The 15,962-nt window shown below is 44.1% G+C and overlaps 1 protein-coding gene across 1 annotated transcript; it reads left to right on the forward strand.

Annotated features, from left to right (window-relative positions):
• Nucleotides 1–5,877: 5,877 nt before the first annotated feature.
• Nucleotides 5,878–15,276, forward strand: vps51 (VPS51 GARP complex subunit). The gene is made up of 10 exons (NM_001032350.1): nt 5,878–6,064; nt 9,184–9,313; nt 9,674–9,820; nt 10,189–10,408; nt 10,785–11,493; nt 11,580–11,795; nt 11,902–12,120; nt 12,214–12,335; nt 14,536–14,623; nt 14,874–15,276. Exons 1-10 carry the CDS (start codon nt 5,894–5,896, stop codon nt 15,132–15,134), a joined length of 2,283 nt encoding a protein of 760 aa, NP_001027521.1. The 5' UTR covers nt 5,878–5,893; the 3' UTR covers nt 15,135–15,276.
• The last annotated feature ends 686 nt before the right edge of the window (nt 15,277–15,962 follow it).

The raw sequence follows: 15,962 nt of genomic DNA on the forward strand, positions 1-15,962 counted from the left end.
CTGCACAATTCACCACTCCATATGGCTGCTGACTTTCAGCTGTCAAATCATTTTTATTGATATACCCCTACAAAGCACAAAGTTAACCCACTGCCTTATTCTTATTAATCTTAACTTCCCATATTAACTAAAGAGTCAAGGCTGCATTGCCTCTCCAGAATTCCTGCGCTGCTAACAGTATAAACTTACCATTCTGAAAATTTCTTTCTATAAATTTTATTTCTCAGTTAATAGTATTAAAATGAAATGGGTCCCCTCCTTTGTTAGTGTTTTATGTTATGTTCTGGCTGACGTATAAAGACTCATAAACCAAATTCAGGCTTGCAGAACATGTATAAAACACTAATTACTGTATAATGAAACACCGTAATTAAACACACATTTAAAATGCAGGTTAACACTGTAGTCTTTCTTGGTGCTGAGTATTTTTACCACCAATATACTGTTTTTCAAAATGTAACCCTGTGGCTCATGGTTGCCATATTGCCTTTATAAACAACAAATATGAAATCCCCTGGTGGATGGAATCTCATATAATTCACTTGTTCAATGCGTTGCTCTATTATTAAAGGAACAGCAACACCAAAACATGTAAGTGTTTTAGAGTAATTAAAATAACGTGCTGCTGCCCTGCACTGGTAAAAACTCTTGTATTTATAGACTATTATAGTTTATATAAACAAAGCTGTTCTGTAGCCATGGGGGAAACAATCAAAGCTGAAAATGTAGAGAAGGCACAAGTTGCATAGCAGATAACAGATAAGCTGTGTAGGACCCCATTGTATTCTACAGAGCTAATTTGTTGTCTACTACATAACCTGTGCCTATTTCAGCTTGAATGACTGCCTCCAGGGTAACACAGCAGCTTTGCTTATATAAATTAAAATAGTCTTTCTGAAACAAACACACTTTAATTACTTTAATGTTTGCAAACACTTTTTTTGGTGTTACTGTTTCTTAAACATTTCACTTGTTCTTTTATCTTAATTGAGTCTTTACTAGGGTCTTAACTGTTATGTTCCAAATATACAATTTTTTTTCCTAATCTGGCTAAAAACAGGAGATTTTCCCAAATTCCTAAACCAAACTCCAAGTATATACAATGTTTTAATAAAGCAGGCGTGCAGTTGTTTCCATGTAAATTATTTGGGCGCCTTAAATGTTTCAGTATTAATAGTGTTCAAAGCTTATAATTCTAGATTTTCGTGACAAGGATGATGTTCTTCACTCACATTGCCTCTTAAAAGGGCTTTTGCAAATTTGTTTAGGGGAGATAGGGTTTTTTTTTTTTTGAGGGGGTGGGGCGGAGAAGGTTCCTGTTTTATTTAATAGAACAATATATTGAAGGTGCGTTTTTGCAAAAAAATGCATATGTTATGCCTTTTACTTTCAGTGTCATTAAACATGTCATCACTTTTCAATTTCACTATGTGTTGGATCATCATATCTTAATTCTGCTAAAAATCATTCAAAGACTAAATAAACCCAGTGGGATTTGTTTGCCTTCAATATGGATTCATGCAGCTTAGTTATTATCAAGTACAATCCACTGTTTTATTATTACAGAGAAAAAGGAAATCTGGACTTCCGATAATTCAGAGCTTTATGTATAACAGGTTTCCCGATAGGGGATTCCTATACCTGAACCACTGCTTTACAAGGACCATAAAAGTATTTGCTCTCAGTGTTAAGAAAATACACATGTGTTCAAAATAAGTATTAAACACATCAACGTTTCTCTGTAAATATATTTCTAATGGGGCTATTGACATGGAATTTACACCAGATGTCTGTAACGGCCTAAGTAATCCAAAGAAATCAAAACAAATAAGTCTTTTAATTATGTGGAATAAAGTGGAATGACACAGAATAAGTATTCAACACATGAAGAAAAGAAGAATGACGTGGAAAGCCAAGAAACCTGCTGAAATCTGTCTGTATTTAGAAAGCAGTCCTGCGCCCTATTAGTGCACATTAATATCAGCTGATTTAGTCCTAAATGATGGCTTATTAAAAGGTTTCTCATTACCAAGGTATTACACAAGAAGCTCTATAACCTGCAAATAACATTTGTTCTAGGAATAGGATTGCCACCTAACAACAGCTCTAATGGGTGTGGCGACAGCCTCCCGAAATGTGCGGTAAAAATGATTTTACCATTACAGCCACATTTGTATGTTTCCCTTCTGATGTGCTTGTGCCTTTAAGATGTGGGAGCAAGTACTAGTCTGCTGAGTTCTGATTGGACAGTGTGAAGCAGTGTGATATCACCGGAAGAGGAGTAGCTGAATAGAGAAGTTAAATTTTTTATCTCAGCATTTATGGATGAAGTTTTTTTTTTGTCTGCTACAGACTCCTCATTTGACTGCCCCAGAAAGGGTTCAGTCCCACACTGGTACTGCTAAGATAAAGCAAGGAGACTTTTAAAGTCAGTGGCTCAAGAGAATCGAGAAATCTGGTTGACATTTTGGGTAGTCAGGCCTTATATACAAGTATTATGGCTCAGTTTCTTCCAACCATTTAGTTCAAAGTGGCCAGTGCTATTATTGGTCCATCGCAGCTGTTAAAGTGGAACAAGAAGGCCTAGATAAATTCTTGCCTTGAACTTCTTTTATTGCTTCCTAATTGGCTCTGGATCTCTAGATAGCAGCTCTATTTTTGGCCAAACATTTCACTGTGAGCAGCTTAAGAGGGTCTCTCCACAGCTACACTGGCTGACTTATCCTTCTAATCTACACCAGTGTTACTTCCTTCTACTTATTTGGTCTTATTTTAAAGGACAAAGAAAGGCTACGTCACTTGGGGGTGCCAAAATGTTAGGCACCCCCAAGTGACTTTAATCACCTACCTTGTACCCCGGGCTGGTGCCCCTGTTAGGAGAAAACAGCACCAGCCTGGGGTACCTGTAGCGCTTCCTTCTTCCTGCTTCGTTTTGCCGGCAAATTCCCGGGACTGGCGCATGCACAGTAGAGTGAAAAGCTGACTTCTCTACGCGTGCGCGCACGGCGAGATAGGAAGGAGGAAGCGCAGCTACCCCAGGCTGGTGCTGTTCTCGCCTAACAGGGGCACCAGCCCGGGGTAAAAGGTAGGCTATTAAAGTCACTTGGGGGTGCCTAACATTTTGGCACCCCCAAGTGACTTTGCCTTTCCTTCTCCTTTAAAAGCACTTCAGTAAATATGGATGTTTTCTAAACAGCACATACTAAACAGGACTACTACATCTGCTTACCCAAAAAACACCTTTCCTGCCATTGCCACCTTCTCTACTAATCAGGGAAGTTTATGCATTGGTTAAAGGGAATATGTCATGGTTTTTTCAGTTCTTTTTAACTTCTAAATTACACTCTTTACATTGTAGATTATTCACTCTATCATTTAAAATTTTATTCTTGAACCAATGAATCATTGTTTTTTAAATATTGGTGTGTAGGCGCCATCTCCGTGCATTGTGCTTGATTCTGAGCTTTCAGAAGGAGCCAGCACTAAACAATAGAACTGCTTTCAAGAAGCTATTCAAACAAGCTTTTGTTTTTCCTGCTCAGGAGAGACGGACTTGGATCTTTAACATTGAGCCAATCAGCAGAACAATGGGAAGGTAGCAAGATAGCAGCTACCTGACATGAGTATTGCTTAAAATGCTCCCATGCTTCACCTAGTGGTAGATATGATAACAGCAGGGAGGGGGGGTGATATCACTCCAACTTGCAGTAAAACAGTAAAGTGTGACTGAATTTTATCAGAGCACAAGTCACATGGCTTTGGCACCTGGGAAACTAGCAACATGTCTAGACCCATGTCAAATTTAAAAATGAAATATAAAAAAAATATTTTTTGCTCTTTTAAAAAATAGATTTTATTGCAGATTTCTGCTGAAGCAGCACCATTAACTGATGCATTTCCTGTACATCTAACTACATACCTCCCAACTGTCCCAATTTTCGTGGGGACAGCTTAACCTGCAGTCCTGGATTCTTCCTGAAAAGTCCCTCATTTCCCTTTGATCTCCTGCACTGAAGCTAAAAAGATACAAATTTAATCAAAAGTAGCTTTTGGCAGAGAGCCCAGAAATCTTACTGAGCGTCACCTGCACTTAGAAACATTGTTAAAAAAGTGGGCTTTGGCAGAGAGCCCAGAAAGGTAAAAAGCCCCCCCCCCTGCACTGAGATACAATTGTAACTAATAAGCTAAACAGGTCTCCTGGGGGAACTGAGACTTGCAGCTTAAAGAAGAAGGAAAGGCTAAGTCACTTGGGGGTGCCAAAATGTTAAGCACCCCCAAGTGACTTAGATCGCTTACCTTCTACCCCGGGCTGGTGCCCCTGTATGGAGAGAACAGCACCAGCCTGGGGTAGCAGCGATCGCTTCCTCCTTCCTCTCTCGCTGCGCGCGCATGCGCAGTAGAGTGAAAAGCCGAACTTTAACAGAGAAGTTGGCTTTTTCACTCTACTGCGCATGCGCCAGACTCGGAGTCTAGGGGAAAGGAAGCGAATCGCCCCAGGTGCCCCGGGCTGGTGCGGTTTTCTCCTAATGGGGGCACCAGCCCGGGGTACGAGGTAAGCGATTCAAGTCACTTGGGGGTGCTTAACATTTTAGCACCCCCAAGTGACTTAGCCTTTCCTTCCCCTTTAAAGGACAATTTCACCTTTTCAGCAAAACTGTAATAACACATAAAACAGGACCCCAAAACCCCTAGAAATGTGTTCAAACTTTAAATAACCTGCCAAATTTTGTCAAATGGGAGTGGTGTTTAGGGGGTGTGGCCAATGCACAGCATTTATTTTTGTCCCTCTTTCTGTTTTCAAAATGTTGGGAGGTATGTAACTGTATCACATCCCTCTCAAGACTAGACAACATCTTACTAAATGCTTTCAAGAGAGGGAAGATCTCCATTCCTTTAGGGTTGCCATACACGTCGCAATTACATGACCAAGAATGATGAATGATGAAATCAATAGTGAATCACCTACACCACAGGAAATGTCTTGTTTGTGTAACTTCAATGATGTCTCAGTATTAGATGACACCAAATGGGTCTATAACTAGAATATCACACTTGCAGTGACGTGTTTTGCCCCAGTGTGCACAACCCTTCAATAATTCTGTGGTGGGTCCTGACAGTCCAACCCTGCTGTATATAACCCTGTGCTGTATATAACCCTGCATGTATGCCGCCAGTCCCTGGACAGCCCAGACCTATATAACTACCATCAGCACCCACTGTGACAAGGCATTAAGGGACAATGCACTACAGCGCTGTGGTGCAAATACTTGAGGAGCAATTGGTCCAACACTACTGGGGCCCAGAAGACAGTACTGTGGTAGGAAGCCCAACAGTCCCCCCCAGTGCTGAGGGGGAAAACCTTGCATTCCTGTAAAGGCCTGTAACCCTCCCACTTACACTGCAGTACAGCATAGGAAAGGAAAGAGAATGGGCCAATCACAGGTGACCAAATGTTGAGAAATTAGTTACAGGTAGGGTTGCCACATGGCCAGGATTTTACTGCCCTGGCTGATAAATATGATGCTTGATGCCAATATTATTAATAGAAAAACACATAAAAATATGGCAACCCTAAATAGGGCTTGTTGCACATAGGGGTCAGTGCTACCCTTTAGATTTACGTTTAGATTTAGTTTCTCATATAAACTGACTTCCATGATTAATATGCAAAAATATGACGCTTCTCTGGAGTAAATACTATTAATGTTTCTATAGCCAACCAAGTCTGCACATGAGCAGTATTACTGCGCGCAGCAGTGTAGCTTAAGCTGCGCATGCGTGAAATGTATTCCCTTTGCGCATGCTCCGTTAGTGGGCTGGTGTTTACGCTACGGATCAGCTGTTTCCGGGTTTGGGCGCATTACTGTGTTGTTTCCTGCGGAGATCAATGAACATGGCGACCGTCAGCGGCACAGAGGAGGAGGAAAATGCGAAGAAGAGGAAAGCCCACGGAATGCTGAAACTTTACTACGGCATGACGGAAGAGGGGAAGGCCTGCGAGAGGCACCTGGAACCTACTGATGTTGACGGGGTTCATTTCAACCCAGAGCTCTACCTCACCAAGGTGACGCGGCACAGTGACAGCCCTTATTCTCCCCTTATACTCCCCTTATACTGATATACATTTGTGTGACTGGAGGAGTCTGCAGGAAACTGTAGGCACAAATGAGACCCGCCATATAGTCTCTCCTCAGGTCTGCGAATATTGCAGGGGAGTAGGCTGGGTGCAGTGCCCGGGAAAGGCAGGTGAATGGGCTGGCATGGGAGGGTTAAGTAGGCATGGGTCTAGGGGGTTTGGAAAGAAAACAGGTGGGTACTTATGGGGGGGGAATAAAGTTGGTTGGTATTAATGTAGGGAAAAGGACAGGAGGGGCAGGGCTTGGGGCACTGGGCGAATAGGTATGTATGTATATCTTTATTTATAAAGCGCTACTTATGTACGCAGCAATGTGCAGTAGAATAGGTGCATGGGGGGCATAGACAGGAGGGGCAGTGCTTGGGGCGCTGGGTGAATAGGTGCATAGGGGGCATAGACAGGAGGGGCAGTGCTTGGGGCGCTGGGTGAATAGGTGCATGGGGGGCATAGACAGGAGGGGCAGTGCTTGGGTTGCTGGGTGAATAGGTGCATGGGGGGCATAGACAGGAGGGGCAGTGCTTGGGGCGCTGGGTGAATAGGTGCATGGGGGCATAGACAGGAGGGGCAGTGCTTGGGGCGCTGGGTGAATAGGTGCATGGGGGGCATAGACAGGAGGGGCAGTGCTTGGGGCGCTGGGTGAATAGGTGCATGGGGGGCATAGACAGGAGGGGCAGTGCTTGGGGGCTGGGTGAATAGGTGCATGGGGGGCATAGACAGGAGGGGCAGTGCTTGGGGGCTGGGTGAATAGGTGCATGGGGGGCATAGACAGGAGGGGCAGTGCTTGGGGCGCTGGGTGAATAGGTGCATGGGGGGCATAGACAGGAGGGGCAGTGCTTGGGGGCTGGGTGAATAGGTGCATGGGGGGCATAGACAGGAGGGGCAGTGCTTGGGGCGCTGGGTGAATAGGTGCATGGGGGGCATAGACAGGAGGGGCAGTGCTTGGGGCGCTGGGTGAATAGGTGCATGGGGGGCATAGACAGGAGGGGCAGTGCTTGGGGGCTGGGTGAATAGGTGCATGGGGGGCATAGACAGGAGGGGCAGTGCTTGGGTTGCTGGGTGAATAGGTGCATGGGGGGCATAGACAGGAGGGGCAGTGCTTGGGGCGCTGGGTGAATAGGTGCATGGGGGGCATAGACAGGAGGGGCAGTGCTTGGGTTGCTGGGTGAATAGGTGCATGGGGGGCATAGACAGGAGGGGCAGTGCTTGGGGTGCTGGGTGAATAGGTGCATGGGGGGCATAGACAGGAGGGGCAGTGCTTGGGGCGCTGGGTGAATAGGTGCATGGGGGGCATAGACAGGAGGGGCAGTGCTTGGGTTGCTGGGTGAATAGGTGCATGGGGGGCATAGACAGGAGGGGCAGTGCTTGGGTTGCTGGGTGAATAGGTACATGGGGGGCATAGACAGGAGGGGCAGTGCTTGGGGCGCTGGGTGAATAGGTGCATGGGGAGCATAGACAGGAGGGGCAGTGCTTGGGGGCTGGGTGAATAGGTGCATGGGGGGCATAGACAGGAGGGGCAGTGCTTGGGGGCTGGGTGAATAGGTGCATGGGGGGCATAGACAGGAGGGGCAGTGCTTAGGTTGCTGGGTGAATAGGTGCATGGGGGGCATAGACAGGAGGGGCAGTGCTTGGGGCGCTGGGTGAATAGGTGCATGGGGGGCATAGACAGGAGGGGCAGTGCTTGGGTTGCTGCGTGAATAGGTGCATGGGGGGCATAGACAGGAGGGGCAGTGCTTGGGGCGCTGGGTGAATAGGTTCATGGGGAGCATAGACAGGAGGGGCAGTGCTTGGGTTGCTGGGTGAATAGGTGCATGGGGGGCATAGACAGGAGGGGCAGTGCTTGGGTTGCTGGGTGAATAGGTGCATGGGGGGCATAGACAGGAGGGGCAGTGCTTGGGGCGCTGGGTGAATAGGTGCATGGGGGGCATAGACAGGAGGGGCAGTGCTTGGGGCGCTGGGTGAATAGGTGCATGGGGGGCATAGACAGGAGGGGCAGTGCTTGGGGCGCTGGGTGAATAGGTGCATGGGGGGCATAGACAGGAGGGGCAGTGCTTGGGTTGCTGGGTGAATAGGTGCATGGGGGGCATAGACAGGAGGGGCAGTGCTTGGGGCGCTGGGTGAATAGGTGCATGGGGAGCATAGACAGGAGGGGCAGTGCTTGGGGCGCTGGGTGAATAGGTGCATGGGGGGCATAGACAGGAGGGGCAGTGCTTGGGTTGCTGGGTGAATAGGTGCATGGGGAGCATAGACAGGAGGGGCAGTGCTTGGGTTGCTGGGTGAATAGGTGCATGGGGGGCATAGACAGGAGGGGCAGAGCTTGGGGCGCTGGTTGAATAGGTGCATGGGGGGCATAGACAGGAGGGGCAGTGCTTGGGTTGCTGGGTGAATAGGTGCATGGGGGGCATAGACAGGAGGGGCAGTGCTTGGGTTGCTGGGTGAATAGGTGCATGGGGGCATAGACAGGAGGGGCAGTGCTTGGGGCGCTGGGTGAATAGGTGCATGGGGGCATAGACAGGAGGGGCAGTGCTTGGGTTGCTGGGTGAATAGGTGCATGGGGGGCATAGACAGGAGGGGCAGTGCTTGGGGCGCTGGGTGAATAGGTGCATGGGGGGCATAGACAGGAGGGGCAGTGCTTGGGGCGCTGGGTGAATAGGTGCATGGGGGGCATAGACAGGAGGGGCAGTGCTTGGGTTGCTGGGTGAATAGGTGCATGGGGGGCATAGACAGGAGGGGCAGTGCTTGGGGCGCTGGGTGAATAGGTGCATGGGGGGCATAGACAGGAGGGGCAGTGCTTGGGGCGCTGGGTGAATAGGTGCATGGGGGGCATAGATAGGAGGGGCAGTGCTTGGGTTGCTGGGTGAATAGGTGCATGGGGGGCATAGACAGGAGGGGCAGGGCTTGGGGCGCTGGGTGAATAGGTGCATGGGGAGCATAGACAGGAGGGGCAATGCTTGGGGCGCTGGGTGAATAGGTGCATGGGGGGCATAGATAGGAGGGGCAGTGCTTGCAGTGCTGCATGTCATAATTTTTTCTGTACTATCTATGTGCAGCTAAGGAAGGAGAGCTCATTATCCCAGCTGATGGATGTGGAGGCTGATATGGTTCGCCAGATCCGATCTCTTGACAGTGAAATGCAGACTTTGGTGTATGAGAATTATAATAAATTCATATCAGCAACAGGTAAGTGGGTATCCTCCACCCCACAGACAGAGCATTGCCCTCTTTCTGTATCTTGTTTCCATAAAATGCATGACATGAAATGACAGATGTCTATTTCTGTGTAGAAGGCCACTACACTTCCATTTTGTTCTGCTTTGTGTTGGTCAGATGTACAGAGGAAGAGGATTATACATATATTCATACTGCTTCTATATTAGTACTGACAGCTTGCAGTTTTGAGAGTGTACAGAGTGCACTCGGTGATAATTGAGTGGTTAGCAAAAGTATTCTGCATACATAATATTTTCCAAGTTAGCAATTATTGTTATTCAAGAGAAGGGGCAGAATCCTAGTAACTGTTTCTTCCTTGCAATCTGACAGACACAATTCGTAAAATGAAAAATGACTTCAAGAAGATGGAAGATGAAATGGATGGCCTGGCAACAAACATGGCAGTTATCACTGAATTCAGTGCACGAATCAGCAGTACACTACAGGAGAGGCATCAGCAGATCACTAAGCTGAGTGGTAAGGAAAAGTTCAGAACTTAGTGTGGTACCAAATGGAGGAGCTTTAAATGTTTTACTGTGCTAATCTATAGCTGTGCTTACTTTTCTTGAAATATATATTTTTTGTTGCATATGAGGATATTAATTCAGTCACTTTGCCTAACTATTCAGGACTAGCCAGATACTTTTTTTTTAATGGATATTGGCGAGGAGATCCCTAAGCCAATGTATAATAAATTAGTTATTTTTTAAAGAGAAAGAAATGGGTAGACTGGTTATTCTGCATTCTGTTTAACTTGCTTGCCTTCTCTATCCCCTATTCAGGCACATATATGACCTTACTCATTTTTATTTACATATTTATGATCTGTAATTTTTTCCCTCAAGGTGTTCACACATTGCTGCGTAAACTGCAGTTTCTTTTCGAACTCCCTGCCCGCTTGAAGAAATGCATAGAGTTGGGAGCATATGCCCAGGCTGTGTCCTACCATTCGAAAGCCCGGAGTGTCCTTCATCAGTACCAGCATATGCCTTCATTTCATGGAATCCAGACAGACTGTCAAGCTATTATGGCAGGCCTTGCAGACACACTTCGGCAGAGATTCAGGTGCCAACACTTGATGTGTATTAAAAAGTATCAATGCTACTAGAAGCTCTATTTTATATTTCAGGCATACCGAATCCTTTAGTGACTTGAAACAGGAGCCTTCAGTTATATGATTTCACATCTTTATTCTCAGTCACTGTATGGGGGAACATCTATTATTAGGAAAATGAGAATTTCGTTACTGCTCCTTCTACTACTTTCTTAGCACCTCTAAGCAATGTAGAATTTAATATGATTTAAGAATCCTTGATTCTACCCCTCTTTCCTATACTTTTTGTACACATTCTCTTGCAGGAGAGGGTTTTTACACCTAGCTTTACCATAGCTAGCTCAATGTCTCTTGAGTGACGTTCCTTATCTTACTTTTTGTCCACAGGGATCCAGCTTCATCCCCACAGGATCTATCTGAATGTGTTGAAATGCTCCTAAATCTAGAGGAACCAGCCCATCTTCTTTGTGATGAGTTCCTGGCTCATGGGCGTGGGAGACTGGCTTCCCACCTTTCTGATCTGCAAGAATCAGGTGATATACTGGAGTTCGTTGACAGAGGGTGTGGTGGTTTCATCAGTGATGCCTGTTTGTTGGCAGCTTCCTATCAAAGCTTGTTTTCTAAAGAGGCTGGCAGTACAGCACAGATGGCCGAAGCAAAGTTGACTTCTTTCTTGGAAGAGCTTAGCACAGGTTATTTTGAGCTGGTGGAGAAGAGACTGCGACAGGAGAAAAGTCTGGGAGATAACTCACTGTTGGTCCGGGCACTGGACAGGTTCCATAGGCGACTGCAGGCTCCATCCAAGCTAGTTCCTGGCTGTGGCTTTAATCGACGTGGCACAGAGATTGTTGTGAGGGCAGCCCAAGAGCGACTTGCTCAGTACCTGCAAGCACTTAAAGACTTTTTCCAAGGTTGCCTAACAGATGTGCGACAGGCATTAGCAGCACCTCGGCTGCCTGGGAAGGAAATGCCAGCACTTGGGGATCTACTGGCAGGACTATCGGCATCTGTTCTGAATCAGATTAAAACCGTTTTAGCTGCTGTGCATCTCTTCACCGCTAAAGATGTAGCATTTTCAGATAAACCCTATTTTAAGGTAAACATTTTTCAAGGGGAAAGTACCTTGTTATATCTATAGCAATATTGTTTTTAAGCAATTCCCTGCCTTTTTTTGTCTTCCAGGGTGAATTCTGCAGTCAAGGTGTTCGTGAGGGTCTGATTGTTGCGTTCATTAAGTCTGTGTGTCAGACAGCCCGGCAGTTCTGTGAAATACCTGGAGAAAAAGGAACCAGCACACCCCCAGCTCTGCTTCTGCTTCTTTCTCGGCTTTGCCTGGATTATGAAACCTCTACAATCAGCTACATTCTAACCCTGACTGATGAGCAGTTTCTTGGACAGGTTCTTGCCCATTATTATTTTTTTATGTCTCTTCCTCTTTCTTTCTCATCTCTTGTCTTAAATGCTTAATTGCTCCTCAATTTTGATGGTGTTTGTTTTCCTTTAGGACCATTCTCCTGTTACCCCTGTGAGTTCACTCTGCTCCTTGGCTCGTTCCACTGCACAGACCCTTCTCAACCAGTATGTCAAGTCTCAGGGTCTGGTCGTATCCCAGATGCTTCGTAAAAGTGTAGAGACTCGAGACTGGGTTACAACAATTGAGCCGCGGAATGTCCGTGCTGTCATGAAGAGGGTTGTAGAGGACATCACTGGAGTAGACGTTCAGGTTATAAAAAATAAAAGTTACTTTTGGGTTGTCATTATCTGGTGCAACCTAGGTGGCCTTTATATGTTTCTTACCTTTATATTGCTTCCTTAGGTTGGCCTGTTGTATGAGGAGGGTGTCCGTAAAGCACATAGCAGTGATTCCAGTAAACGCACCTTTTCAGTATACAGTAGTTCTCGCTTGCAGGGCAGATACGCACAGAGCTACACTCCAAGGTATGCTTGAGCTGTTAAGAGGTTAGACTACTATAATGACATAACATGTATAACCTTTTGTAAAGTCTAATATTATACTGCTTACTAACAGATGTTGCAGGGGCCAGGGACAATAGATTTAAAAACACTAAAACATAAATATTACAGATCATCTGCAAAGTTGCTAGGAATAGGATATTCTATAATATACTAAACGTTAACTACTACTTTTAATCTGTTTTAATCATCCATTACTAAAAAAAATAGCATTTGAATTCACTATTGAGGTGCCTCAACGTATTGGGTCCCTCCAATGAATCTGATTTGCCTTTAGGGTCCATTAGTGCTATTGCCTGGAGGCTTTGTGTGTTTTTTCTTGAACTTAATATTTATAGAAGGCTTTTTGCCTTATTTATGTACACATAAAATTAGGTTATATTGCTGTCCCTAACTACCCCCCCCCCCCCCACACACACATATCCCATTACTTCTAACTGGAAGGGAAGGAAGATTTCTTGGTGCTCCCAGTTGTACATTGTGTCAGGTTACTTTCAGCATGTATATGATTTTGCAGGAATTCTAAGGGATTGTTTTGCTAGTACTTATACACAGAATTAAAAGAATGACATAATATCAGTATTTTGGCGATTGACACCTTAAATCCTTGCCATCCCACAATACCACACAAAATCCTGTAAAACTATATTTGTTTGTAATGATACTTACAACCACTAGGTGGTACAACTGAGCTTTTTAACAAGTGAAATTAATCAGAACTTTTTTCCTGCCTGAAAAGTTACACTATGCCTTTTTATATTATTATATTTCTTTTAAGTATTTAGAATTCATTTTATTTATTCATTTATATATCTGTATGCCACCCTTAACTTTAATATTAGAGCTTTCACATCATGATCCTGCTTGGATTTGCTTTTATGATGTTTTATTCCTCTGTGACATTCTATCTAAATGACAGTAGGGGATACACTACACATATGTGTATATTGGCACCCCTGGCCAAGCGACAGTTTTGTAAGTAAAAAATGTAGGAAGCATCTACTGCAAGACTAAAACAGCATATGTGCAAATGTTAATGCACAGTTACATTCTATTTCACAACCTTTAAACACAGAAGCAAAGAAAAAAGTATTTGTGGCATGTGCAAACATTTACAGATAAATATTCTATGGTATCACCATTTCCTTATGGGCCAAACTGTATCTTTATAAATGTCCTTATAAATGTCAGATTCCGATGTCAGAACATACTGTTTCTAACTTTAAGAGACATGCATACTCCCATCACCCGTACTTGGCTTAGCTTTAAATGCATTCATATGAAATTTACAATCAAGTTTCTTTATGTTTTTACAGTATAACTTTTTAAGTATACAAATAGTACAAAAGTGTCACTTTTATAATACAGGCCAACCTGCTTCTGCTTGTAATACCCCAGAATGTATCTGTTCTAAAAGTTATAAATTGCAAAGTAGTATTTTCATCCTTATATTCTTTCTGCTTCTGCTAGACTGGACCAGAGACAGTGTTTCTGGGTTATGAGGGAGCAGTCTCAGTCGATATATTTAGAGATATTTCTCTGTATATCTAAGCTATTGTAATGTCGCCTCCTTCGATTGCAAGGGTTGATTTCGGGTCCTGTTACCATCTTCACAGAAAGGTTGATATTAGCACTTTTTTGGTTTTAGAAATTCTAAAATTGCCAGAGCCTTAAAGCACCTCTTTTTTTATTAGAGGGGATTGGTATACCGTGGTTCTGTCGATTCTTTGTGTGTGGTCATCAGCAGTTCTCCCATTTCTAGTTAACTTTTGGTTCAGGTTAAAACAGTGATCCCCAACCAGTGGCTCGGGGGCAACATGTTTCTCACCAACTCCTTGGATGTTGTGCTCAGTGCCCCCAAAGCAGGTAGTTATTTTTGAATTTTTGACTTGGTGGTTTTGGTTGGATAAAAACAAGATTTACTACCAAATAAAGCCCCTGTATGCCGATAGTGTGTATAGAGACTCCCTAATAGTCAATCTTAGCCCTTATTTGGCTCCTCCATTAACTTTTATGATGCTTGTGTTGCTCTCCAAGTCTTTTTACATTTGACTGTAGCTCATGAGTAAGAAAGGTTGGGGACCCCTGGGTTAAAAACAGGCTGGTTTCTGATGTAATGAATAGAATCTTTTGAGAGTTTTTTTTAAATGTCTTTCCCACTCAGTGCTCCCATGGACACCAACCTTTTGAGTAACATCCAGAAATTGTTCTCAGAAAGAATAGACATCTTCAGCACCGTCCAGTTCAACAAGGTAACTAAAAGCTTGTTTGTATAATAACTTGTGATCTGTTCTTCTGCTTTCATACATATCCTGGAAATTGTCACTGTTCTTGCACTGTTTCCCACCATATAAATATCTTCCACTCAAAATTAAATGGTTAAACGCTTTTTGTTTACTCTCCACCCCATATTTAGATTTTTTTTCTTAGTATCCCCTGATTTCGTTTTTGGACACTTCCTACAAATTATAAATTTTTTCATTACTCTCCCTATTCCCTCAGGTTTCCATACTAACTGGCATTATTAAGATCAGCCTGAAGACATTCCTGGAATGCGTCCGGCTGCGCACATTTGGTCGTTACGGTTTGCAGCAGATTCAGGTAGACTGTCATTACCTGCAACTATATCTGTGGCGTTTTGTCAGTGATGAGAATCTTGTCCACTGTCTGTTGGATGAAGTGGTAGGAAGTGCTGCCCATCGCTGCCTGGATCCAGCACCCATGGAACAGAGTGTTATTGAAGTGATCTGTGAGAGGGGTTAATGCCCACCACTTTGCCAGTGTAAATATTTAACAAATTGGTAATATGTGAGTAGTAAATAAAATATGGCAGTGTACACCTAAAGCTACTATGTATAGTAACAGCTTTGCTGAAATCAACACAATAAAGAGGACTTTAAATGTAGTCAGTCGTTCTTTAATTTAAAAAAAATATATATTTTTTACTATTATAAAGCACTAATAGGAATGTTTTTTTTAATTAAACTTATGCCCCCTATAAACAGGGTAACATTCAGTCTTTGAGATGAGGCGGCTTCTTGGTGGACTGGTATTTTATCAGCTTCTCCTCCCTAGTTTTTTTTTTTTTTTTTTTTAAATTAAAAGAAAAAAAAGGATTTTGTCTTGCTGAAAAATCCTTCTTCCAAAAGCCTGGACTGTCTGTTTAGATTCAAGGTTTATCTTCCAGAGTTTTAGAGACAACAGGGTACTACCTCTAAAATGCAATCACTACAGATCACATCTTTTTGTGGGTATCTAGTGAATATGCACATAGTATTGGGCTTTTTGGTGGCACTCTGCTTTTTATGTTCACCAGGCAAACAGATCTTTTATAATTTAAGGCACTGTGCCCTCTTACTAATGGAAGTATAGACTGCAAGTTGTCAGAGGAAAGGTTGTCACAGGGGGTGCCAAATGTCTGGTACCCCCAGTAACTGCATCACTTACCTGATACCTTGGTACATCAATAGTGAAGACATCCAGTAACTGCTTTAGTAATGCAATAATGCTAGTCATATGCACCCACACAGCCTTGCTTACCTTCCCATTCACCCTAGTGGGACAGGAATTAGGGATGCCAGATTGTGGCAG

This window comes from Xenopus tropicalis, chromosome 4, assembly GCF_000004195.4.
Source record: "Xenopus tropicalis strain Nigerian chromosome 4, UCB_Xtro_10.0, whole genome shotgun sequence".
NCBI classification, from domain to species: Eukaryota; Metazoa; Chordata; class Amphibia; order Anura; family Pipidae; genus Xenopus; species Xenopus tropicalis.